This window comes from Arctopsyche grandis, chromosome 12 (genome assembly GCF_051622035.1).
Source record: "Arctopsyche grandis isolate Sample6627 chromosome 12, ASM5162203v2, whole genome shotgun sequence".
Lineage (NCBI taxonomy): Eukaryota > Metazoa > Arthropoda > Insecta > Trichoptera > Hydropsychidae > Arctopsyche > Arctopsyche grandis.
The window spans coordinates 813,051-824,829 of NC_135366.1; the positions used below are offsets into that span (position 1 = coordinate 813,051).

The 11,779-nt window shown below is 41.3% G+C and overlaps 1 protein-coding gene across 1 annotated transcript; it reads left to right on the plus strand.

The window, feature by feature from the left end:
• The first annotated feature begins 397 nt into the window (after positions 1-397).
• On the plus strand, positions 398-10,572 carry Uba1 (ubiquitin-like activating enzyme 1). Its single transcript, XM_077443517.1, has 7 exons — positions 398-1,071; positions 1,168-3,325; positions 6,140-6,797; positions 8,167-8,564; positions 8,642-8,896; positions 9,022-9,327; positions 9,713-10,572. The coding sequence occupies exons 2-7, from the start codon at positions 2,543-2,545 to the stop codon at positions 10,484-10,486; spliced, it is 3,174 nt and encodes a 1,057-aa protein (XP_077299643.1). The 5' UTR covers positions 398-1,071; positions 1,168-2,542; the 3' UTR covers positions 10,487-10,572.
• The last annotated feature ends 1,207 nt before the right edge of the window (positions 10,573-11,779 follow it).

The following is an 11,779-nucleotide window of genomic DNA, read 5'->3' on the forward strand; positions in this document are numbered from 1 at the left end:
CAATGATTTCTTAACGGGTCGTGTACTGTATCATCTTTACACATTGTATCATATTGAAATCTCTAATATAAACATATAATTTTAAATGAACAGGATGTGCCTGTGTCGTGTAAAATTAATATTTGAAATAATAGAGATGTAAAACACCCTAATAAATTACAATAGATAATACTGAACGGTAAGTAAGACTTTTTCGACTTGCTTACGACGACAATAAAGCATGAGTATGTATATTATTTCAAATGGACAGGGTGTGTGGGTGTGTCGTGTAAAATTAACAATTGAAATAATAGACATGTTGAAAATCCTAATAAATTACAATAAATGCGTTTATAGGACAGGTGGTCGAGTGAAAGGTTTCGACCGTTTCCCGGCCTATGGAAATTCAGTTGAGTTTGAAAGAGGATATTTATTTTCGTTCAATTTGGTACAATGGTTATTGTATGTACGAAGAGGTTTCTTCGGAGAAGTGATCTGTATGAACTCCAGAGGCTCACTCTGCCGGTGGAGGTTGCTGCGTTGCTTTATAAACGTTTTGGGTTGAAGTGTGTCGTGTGCACATCTTTTGTTCTTGGTACTCGCGCTGCCCTAGTTATGCTGCGAGCGTGGTTTTATGGGTTCATACGCCTGGACGTAGTTCGTGGTTGTTATGGGTTCAGTGTGTTCTTCCTTTGTTTCCAAGACACGTGTATAGAAACACGTGTCGACCTTTTTACGAGGCGAGCGTGTGCCATGCGTTAATGACTTTCCTGGATATGTGTCGCAGTGACCTGATGAGATCATTGTACTATATGCCTACACGTTAAATGCGTATTGTACGTCTGTATTGTATTATAGTCTTGTAGGAATCTCGTCGTCGTCATCGTCATCGAAACATTCGAGAATATTCCGCAACAACAAACTACATTCCCGAAAACCAGACGTCGTACACCTGCAGTCATTATATTAAACTCAAGCGGAACGCCCCTACCAGTCGAGTGGAACCAAAACGGTCGAAACACGCCGCCACCATTAAACCACATCGAGCGGAACGGCGCCGATCATTCCAGAAAATTCTACGCCTCGACAAAAGTGCATTCCTCGTTCACGCATCAACAACCACATGCGCTTACGCATCAACAACCACTTCCATCAATCGTTCCAGAAAATTCTACGCCTCGACAAAAGTGCATTCCTTTCTTACGCATCAACAAACCACCACCATCGGTCAGGCGATTCCAGAAACACTATATACGGAGGTACAACCCAAACAACGCCAGTCACTTGCCGTGAACTACTTCAAGTCTCTCGGCAAAATAGACAATCCCCTGATCAATTCCCTCAGTGTGACCAAACTCACGTCCAATCAAAGACCCATCGACATTCTGAAGATGGGTATAGGCTAAAATAGCACCCAATTTAATTAACCAGACTCAACCACCTCCAAACGGTCCATACCCGTTAACCACCCACTAACACACTAACCCCGACAGTATCCCACAGATGTTGCACTAATTTTGCTTAGTGTTCCAGATCGACAAACACCCCACAAGCGAGCAGCCGCCAGCCCGCACCACAAACATCACCGAGAGTCCGATCCCATACAACACGTTCGATGGATAGGTTAAGGGAGTGGCACTCCCTATAAACTATCGTTAAAACGCAGCCACAAAGAAGACAACGCCAGTCGACCCACAGCAGCAAGCGTCGACATACAGCTCCTGACCAGCCACCACTACACTACGCGGACTTGGAAGATCAACCAGCCGGACGAGCCAGCAACACACTGCCGTATCCAGAGACCTTCCGAACATAGCCGAACAACGAGCCAGCAACACACTGCCGCATCCAGAGACCTTCTGAACATAGCTGAATGCCGAGCCAGCGACACTCTACCATATCCAGAGACCGCTGAACGACATACTTTTGCCCACAAATACCATACCTTTGTACAACCATAGGCAAACAATAAAACTTTATAAAACTAGCACAACAGTGTTTCGTTAGGCCGGGATACGGTCTACACACATGTACCCCGCCTACAGTCTCTATAATGAAAAAACTAGTAGCACGTGCGGCCGTCTCAGGCCGTCCCCGAGCTGAAAGGAAGACCGCACCCACAGATTTTCCAGCAACAAAACTCGCCAACAAAGTTGTTGGCGAGTCGAGCGGTGCGATCCGGCCCTATGGGATCGGTCATTTTGCAATTTCAGAACCAAGTTGTCCGCGAGTCGAGCGGTGCGGCCCGGCCCTTTGGCGCACACACACACACACACCCCCCTTTCGAACGGAGAGGGACGTTTTAATTAAAAGGGGCGACGGTTGGCGGCCTGCGGTGATTTGCAGAAAGGCCGTTCGCGGCGCGTGCGCGGCGCTAGCGTCGCTCGCAAGCCCACTCGCCACTCGCCATCGTCAGGATCGAGCGCCAGCGCCAGTGCCAGTGTCGAGACAGGTCCGCTAGCTGGAACGGCGTAGCCAGTAGCTGGAACGGTCGAGTGCACGGTCGAGTGAGCGTCTCGCGCACTCGCAGCACTCGTAGGGCACTCGTGGGGGCGGCGCGCCCATGTCTGGCGCTGACGGCGCGCGCCCCGACTTCCCGGCCAAGAGGCGACGCCTCGCCTCCCCCCACCCTCACCCCCCCCTCCCCACGCAACCCCCCGCGAACAGCCGGCCCGCAGCTGAGATGGCCAACAACGGCAGTGCCTCCGCCCCCGCCCCCGCAGCAGCAGTGGCGGACATCGACGAGGGTCTGTACTCGCGGCAGCTGTACGTGCTGGGGCACGAGGCCATGAGGCGGATGGCGCGCGCCGACGTGCTGCTGGTGGGGCTGTCGGGGCTCGGCCTGGAGGTGGCGAAGAACGTGGCGCTGGCGGGCGTCCGCTCCGTCACGCTGGTGGACGACACGCCCGTCTCCATCGGCGACCTCTCCTCGCAGTTCTACCTGTCGGCGGGCGACGTGGGCAAGGGGCGGGCCGCGGCGTGCGCCCCCCACCTCTCCCAGCTGAACCGGTACGTGGAGGTGCGCGTGGCCGAGGGGCCCGTCTCGGAGGCTCAGTTGCGCCACTTCCGCGTGCTGGTGCTCGCCGGGCAGCCGCTCGCCGAGCAGCTGAGGCTGGCGGCCGTGGCGCGCGACTGCGGCCTCGAGTTCGTCGCCGCAGACACCCGCGGCCTCTTCTCCCAGGTCTTCACCGACTTTGGGGACGAGTTCGTCGTGCTCGACCCCAACGGGGAGCCCCCCCTCTCCGTGATGATCGCCGGCGTCTCCAGGGACACCGACGGGGTCGTCACCTGCCTCGACGACACCCGCCACGGATTCGAAGACGGCGACCACGTCACCTTCACCGAGGTACACGCCCACCCACCAATTTTCTCTTCCTCTTCTTCTACTTTCAGATTCCAGCCAACTCTACACAAGTAATTGTAGTAATGACGGAACAACCCTGAAAGGATCAGGTCATTGTACAAATCGACACTCGTTCAGGTTGAACGATTTCAGTGTCGTCGATCTAGCTCTTTCCACGGTGATTCATTCCACTATTGCACAATGTGTATATATATATATATATACATATATGAGCCATTATATTTGAAAGTGTCTGTTGTGCAAATTTTCACTTCAAAAACACTTTCTGTTTGACTTGATTCACAAATTGTTATATCACTTCTTTTTTAACCCTTAAAATTTCGCCAACATTTCCAACTAGAATTATTTTATAGAAATCCAATAGAAACAGGCAGTGTAAAAATTGTAGCTAATCCAAACAAACCCTAGATAACTACCGCCGAGGATTTCGAGATTTGTAAAGGTGTGTTTTTAGACTGTCTAATATATCTTGCAACAATCTAATATATAATTTCGAAAGAGACTACATGTAAGTAACATTGGTTGGGAACTTCGTAAACAAGTTAAAATTTCTATGTCGATGAATCGATTTTTTTTTTTTTCGAGTCTAAGCCCCGCTTTAAAGGTCGAGGAATTTGAGTCCCCACAGGGGGCACAGCCGTCATTTTCGATCCATAGATCAATTTATTTGCCGAAATTTGCGAAAAAATTATTTACGAAATTTGCTATAACCAGTTCCTAAATAGCAACCACAGGTTGCAATATGGGAACTGGATATGGAAAATTTCGAAAATATCGGGTGTAGATATCGGTAGTATGGACGTAGCCACTGGCGCTAAGGGGTTAGTAAAAAGTAATACTAAGCCCGCTATAAAGGTCAAGGAATTTGACCCTTAAAGCCCTCAACATGAGGCCACCACCCCCCCAACGAATACAGTCTAAAAGACTCTTTCGTCGGAGAACGAGACGGTTGTTCATGAATATCGCACAAGAACAACCGCACATCACTGTTCTATTAAAAAAAAAACCACACTGTACACAACCAAGTACAAAATAAACAACAACGCATGAACACATAAAGCGCGCATGCGTTAGGAAACAATGTCTGAAATGTGCCGTGCGAATGCACGCACACTTCAAGTTAACATTTTTTCGAGTCAAATAAATTTAATAAAAAAAACCAAATGAATATTTACTATTAAATTCGCTATGTTTAAGCTGTTTGTATTACACATTAGTGGTTTTACCCGGCTTCTCTCGGTATTTTTTTCGATTCGAAGTACTGGGGGGCCCGCAGGATTCTGGTATACATATAATTTCGAAAGAAAATATACGTTTGTTTGTTCGTGACAGTCGATTTAATAAAATAAAAAAAAATGAGTATTTAAATAAATTTATATAAAATAAAACTATTTAATAAAATGTTTACTATTAGATGAGCCATGTTTATGCCGTTTATATTACAAATACTGAGCAAAGCCGGGTAAAACCACTATATGTTTATGAAAAATATATAATGAATAGTACAGGCGAAATTATTCCTTATGTGTTGAGAAAAACATGGTTAATGGTCCAGTTTAACTTACAATTTTAGTAACAGTATCGGATAGAAATATTAAAATGTGAAAGAGTGAATAGTTATTTTGAGATAATTTCAAAATGTGAAAATATTTCATCAAAATTTTATTTTCGAGCGTTTGGTTGAAATATCTGGCCATCGAGTAGCCTGAAAAAGGTCGAGTATATCTAAATGTCGAGTACTCAGATTCTCTAATTACAGGTCACCGGAATTTTAAAGCATGTTTTGTGAGGTATTTCCCGAAACGAAGATAAAAAGTGAACTTTTGCCACTTTCAATTATAACGGCTCATATATTGTAAGTATAGTTCCAAATGGACTGACGATTGTCAATTTTCTCGTCTAATTGCTGTATTGTCTCATGTGTGCCAAATTTTTCTCATCCGACTAATAATGTATCCTTTGATTTGCATTCATTAGACAGACGATCACAAAGTAAAGGAAATTATTTAATCGTTGAATATTGTAATGTAATTGGCTAAGACAAAAACGTCGGAATCTAATATTTTTTTTGGTTAATAACCATTAATCGATATACCGTTTGTATTATCTTCACAAGCATTTTTTTCTAAATCGTTAATAATTTAATAAAAAGAAGAGAAACGTGTAACCGTATCTACTTTTTTTTTATTATCAATTAAGACGCTTTCCTTTACTATTTCATATACTTCCAAGATCTAATTAAAAACCGATAAGAAATCGAATTGATAAAATTTTATGATGACACATAAATTTTATGACGATTGCAATAAATTCACAGAAAAGAGCTTAGATATAAATACATAAATTAATATTATAATATCACCTGATATTATAGACAGTTTTATCTACAAAACTAAACCATTTGAATAATAATATTCAACAATTTCATAAATCTTTTTTGCACAATATATAAAAATAATAAACATTTACATATTAAAATGTATCAATATAGCTCCATGAAGTTTAATCTTTTATATATATGACCCGTTTGATTTGATTTATTTTAATATAAACATCATACAAGTGAATAACTAAATTATATACATATTCCGTTTGTGTTTCAATAGTTTTGAATACGTTTCTATAATACAAAATTTATTACTCGACTGCTGATCGATTATTCAACACGTACGAAGCAACTATTGATCACATACGACTTTGAGCGTAAAAATAGCTTTAAGTGTTTGACTATGAATTAAGTCCTCAATCGGTGGTCGAATTCGAGGTGTCTCATGTTTGCGTCGGTTGTCGTTTCAGATCAAAGGAATGGTGGAGTTGAACGGCTGCGAGCCGAGGAAGATCAAAGTCCTCGGTCCGTATACGTTCAGCATCGGAGACACGTCCGGTCTGTCCGACTACATACCCGGAGGCGGAATCGTGAGTCAGGTGAAGATGCCGAAGAAGATGACGTTCAGGTCGATGAAGGATTCGATCAAGGCGCCCGAGTTCATCATAACCGACTTTGGCAAGATGGACTATCCGCAACAGTTGCACGTCGCGTTCTTGACGCTGCACAAATTCGAAGAGATGTACGGCAGGTCACCGAGGCCGTCCAACCAGGAGGACGCTCACGAGTTCATAAACCTCGCCAAGGACCACGTGAAGAACAGTCAGATCGACGTCGAAATCAACGAGGAGCTCTTCGACACGTTTTCGAAGGTCTCCGCCGGGGATTTGTCTCCGATGAACGCCATAATCGGCGGCGTCGTCGCCCAGGAAGTCATGAAGGCGTGCTCCGGAAAGTTCACGCCGATCTACCAATGGTTGTACTTCGACGCTATCGAATGCCTGCCCAAGGATAGGACCACCGTCGAGAGCGATTGTGCGCCCCGGGGAAATCGCTACGATGCCCAGGTGGCCGTCTTCGGAAACGACATTCAGAATAAACTCGGTGCTCTTCGTTATTTCGTAGTCGGTAAGTTGAATATCGTATTTATTTTTATTTATATGAACGTATGGGTTTTTTACGTCTAATTTTAGAGCATTAGTAATTATCCCGAGCAACTTTACCGGTCCTCAAATAGAATGCGTTGAACACGGCAACTTAATAGTTGCCGTGGATTTTATTTACTTGACAGAACTGTTCAGGTTTTTGAACTGAGAGGGGCTTTTTTTTTTTTGCATATTAGTGATTTTTCTGTTACTTCTGATACTGAACTTCGTAAGTTTTTTTGTAAGGACACTTACAAAATAGACTCCAAAGCTTGATCAACAGGATTTAGAATGTTGGGGGGGATTCTTTTATTATCAAACGAGCTTACATATCTTGTATAATCATATTACTTTTGGCAAAACTTTTCATTTCTCCTATTTTTGACCTAAAATTTCGAATGTAACTCGTTTCTACCTTGAGAAAACTGATTTTGGTCTGTGATTACCACGAAATTTGACTTTAGTCCAAACGTAGTGCGTAAATATCGATCATGTAGTGCAAAAGACAACCACAAGTGCAATTTTGTTGTATTAAGAAAATCGATAGTTTACATACATCTATTAAAAATTTAATAACTGGAGTGTGCAATTTTTTTTTTGTAATAGGGAAAAGAAAGGGTGTTTTAAATATTTCTTATTGAAAAAAAACATATTTTTTATTTTAACACTTGTGGTCTTTTTTGCACTAAAAATATTACATTTGGTGTAAAATGTAGGGACAATAAATGATAATTTACTTACAAGGCCATAATTTACTACAGAAAAATACATAGAATGGAAAAGAAGCATAGTAAATTGTAAAATAGTAAAAATATAAAAGATCTGAATGAAATAATGTTATAAAATAAAGTAAGAACTAGATAGGAAGTAAATAATAGATACAAAATCATATTTTAAGACAATTTTTTTAATAGCAAAGAGATAAAAATATATATTTGTGACTTAAAATTCGCTAGATAATTAATTATACGTATTTTAAAGCAATAAAAAATTACAATCAATAGAAAATACATCTGACTATTGATTCCAATACTCACTTTTGACACAACAATACTAGTTCTTAACTAAAAAATTCAAAATCTTTAAAAATTGCGCATTTTTTAGAACACTGATATCCCATAAACGAGAGGAAACCAATAAAAATCATTGATTAGTCTCCACTTTGATAAATAAAAAAAACTTGTTGCTCAGTATTACTTACAGTTCTGGTAGGTCTGAAAAACTACAGATTGGTCTTTTGAGACTAAAGTGCTGAAATTAAATTAAAATTAAGAAATTCTAACTCAATCACTATGCTATGCTAGTTGTGTATGTATGTATGTATATTAATGAATTTTTAATTTTGGTTGCAGGAGCTGGCGCTATAGGATGTGAACTCTTGAAGAACTTCGCGATGATGGGCGTTGGCGCCAGAGGTGGTCAAGTCACCGTCACCGACATGGATCTGATCGAAAAGTCCAATTTGAATCGACAATTTCTCTTCCGACCTCACGACGTTCAAAAACCGAAATCGGCCACCGCCGCTGCAGTCATAAAGCAAATGAATCCTGAAATCAACATCGTATCTCAGAACAACAGAGTAGGCCCCGAAACGGAAAATTTCTACAACGACGCATTCTTCGAGGAGCTGGATGGCGTTGCAAACGCGTTAGATAACATAGATGCTCGTATTTATATGGATAGACGTTGTGTTTATTATAGGAAACCACTGCTGGAGTCCGGAACTTTAGGAACTAAGGGAAATACACAGGTGAAAATCACTTATGAGGTCATAAGCATACTAGAGTAAAAATGTTTGCAGTGGCTTAATTTTTTTTTTTGTTTTAGGTCGTAGTACCTTTTCTAACGGAATCCTACAGCTCTTCGCAAGATCCACCGGAAAAGAGTATTCCAATATGCACTCTGAAGAATTTCCCCAATGCAATAGAACACACTTTACAATGGGCTCGTGACGAATTTGAAGGTCTGTTCAAACAAGCTGCCGAGCACGCTGCCATGTATCTCGCTGATCCGTCTGGATTTTTGAGCCGAGTGTCAAATTCGTCGGGAAGCCAACCGTTGGAAGCTTTGGACAGCGTCAAAGTAATTTTTGCACCTAAATACTATAATATATATATATATATATATATATATATATATATATATATATATATGTATGAGATTGAAGATTATTTCTTGTATTAATCGTCCGACTTCTATTTTTGCAGAAAGCTCTCATTCAGAGGCCTCACTCGTTCGAAGACTGTGTGGTCTGGGCACGTCAACATTGGGAGGGCCAGTACAGCAACCAGATTAAGCAACTGCTGTACAACTTCCCGCCCGACAAAGACACGACGAGCGGCCAACCTTTCTGGTCTGGTCCGAAGAGGTGTCCGACGCCGTTGGAGTTCGACGTTGAAGAGGAGATGCACATGGACTACGTCGTGGCCGGAGCCAATCTACTAGCTCAAGTGTACGCCATACCTGGATCGAGGGATAGGAAATACGTTGCAAGATTGATTACCGCTATTGAGGTTTGATCTATTTGTAACGACGGTTTTGGTGGAATCTACTTTCTGATTTGAACATTCCTAATTACCGGAATATATGATTTGGTTGAATCTTTATTGCACAATTACTTATTTGATTAAATCATTACGGATTAGAGTGGAAGAGTTCACACTATAAAAGTACTCTGAACTGAATTGGCTAGTAAATTTTAGTGATCAGCTCTGTAAGCTCAGAATTTTACTTGAATCTTTTCAAACTAATCAATCTGATTTTTTCAAAATCACAAGGTGAATTTCAATAGGAATGGAATTCAATTGCAAGTTAGGATTGATTTCAAATCAGAAAGTAACTTCAGAATGTATGTTTGTGTTATAAAAATGAAATATAACTTTTATAAAAATGTTTCAGGTGCCAAAATTCTCGCCAGTTAGCGGTATTAAAATAGCCATAACTGACGCACAGTTGATGCAAAACAGCGACGATTTAGATCAAGACCGTATTAGTGATATTATTTCCGAGCTTGCCACTCTGGATTGTTCGGGCGGCCTCACGATCACGCCGTTGGAGTTTGAGAAAGACGACGACAGCAATTTCCACATGGACTTCATTGTCGCCGCTTCGAACTTGCGCGCCACCAACTATAAAATCACACCCGTAGACCGGCACCAGTCGAAACTCATTGCTGGAAAGATCATACCGGCGATAGCCACAACCACGTCTGTTGTCGCCGGCTTAGTCTGCCTGGAGCTGTACAAGCTTGCCCAAGGCTTCCGTACCCTGGACGGCTTCAAGAACGGCTTTGTCAACCTCGCACTCCCCTTCTTCGGATTCTCCGATCCGATCGCCGCGCCCAAGTTGACCTTCTACGACAACGAGTGGACACTCTGGGATCGGTTCGAGGTGGCCGGTGAGCTGACTCTGCAGCAATTCTTAGATTATTTCAAAAACGAACACAGGTTGGAGATTACGATGCTGTCGCAGGGCATCTGTATGCTGTATTCGTTTTTCATGCCAAAATCCAAGTGTGAAGAGAGGCTGGGTCTGCCCATGTCCGAGGTGGTGGTCAAGGTGTCGAAGCGCAAGCTGGAGCCGCATGTGAAAGCGCTCGTGTTTGAATTGTGTTGCAACGACATTGATGGAAACGATGTGGAGGTTCCTTACGTAAGATACACGCTGCCTTAGAATGTTCAGCTTTGTCGGCGATTTGCACTTCATTTTTATCAATATCAATAATTAAAAAGAATAAATAAATAAAAAAAATCAAAAAATAGCGATTGCCTTAATATTTTGTATTGAGTTGAAACTTTTTTACTTTACAAAGAAATTAATATTTTTACTATGAACTTATTAATTACTGTTTTCTTTGTGCATTTTTTTGAGCGTGTATTTTGCATTTCTGAAGTATATATATACATATATATGTGTATACATGTATCGTTAAACTGCGATTAACAGGATTGTGGATAGTAGTCGATGACGCGCAACACAATTTATTAACACTTGCTTTCGTTGGAGTGGCACTCGCTGTTGACAGGATCCTGGAAAAAAAACAAAAAAATTAAACAAACTACGTGTTTGGTAATCACAATTTAAGTATGGTTGGTTAAAATTATTTCGTAAAATTTTATGTGTTTGTATTTAAAAATAAATCCTTAATAATTTTACTGTTGTTTGTATTTATGGAGTTGCTCGAAGAGATGTTATAGGTCTACATATATAGTGGTGGATCGACTATATTGGTTTTTTTTGTACCATAGCTACACTTCGTGACATCACGATTTGATCTTGTGCCGTTTGCTCTTTTTTTTTTAACATGACTTGTAGAAGTGCACATTGTGCCTAGAGCTGACTGATCTGACTAGATATTAAAATGCTCATCGACTATCAACGCTAAAACATTTGTTGGTTGGACTCGAATCACCATCTGGTTGGTTTGGTTTCCTTTTGACCAAAATGTGCTGAACATATAAATGCATACGATTTTGGGTGTTAATGACCTCGTGTGTGGATTTCACGCCTAGAATTTCAATTATTAGATTGTATCGGCTAGTTGTGAAGTTGAAAACTGAGAGTTAGCATAACAGCTTCACCAGTTGTAGGTATATAAAACGAAGAGACGATTGAGTGCAATCATTTATCATTATAAACATGATTTTGTATTGTAATTTTTTTTTTTTGAGGGCAATTCAGCATAGACGTCCTTTTCAAAAAGTAATTCTTCTAATAAGTTGATGTTCTAATTTGAATAAGCATCTGAATGCTCTAACTGGACAAAGTTCGGTGATTAATCTGCACACGTCACGAAAACTCGGGTTTATTCCGCATTCTCATGGCAACGATTGTCGTGTGCGTGATAGCAATGTGCGAAATATTCCGTTAACCATTTACATAAGTTTGCTATACGTAAAGAAAATCTGCAGTCAATTTTTGTGAATTGGCATTACTTGTCGATTCTAAATAGAGAAAAAAAATATA

What these genes read in the sequence shown, in the direction of transcription:
- Uba1 (XM_077443517.1), top strand. Translation starts at nt 2,543, where the DNA reads ATGTCTGGCGCTGACGGCGCGCGCCCCGACTTCCCGGCCAAGAGGCGA. An exon ending in GAACTAAGGGAAATACACAG is followed by an intron (nt 8,565 to 8,641) that starts GTGAAAATCACT and finishes TTTTTGTTTTAG; the next exon opens with GTCGTAGTACCTTTTCTAAC. An exon ending in AAGCTTTGGACAGCGTCAAA is followed by an intron (nt 8,897 to 9,021) that starts GTAATTTTTGCA and finishes CTATTTTTGCAG; the next exon opens with AAAGCTCTCATTCAGAGGCC.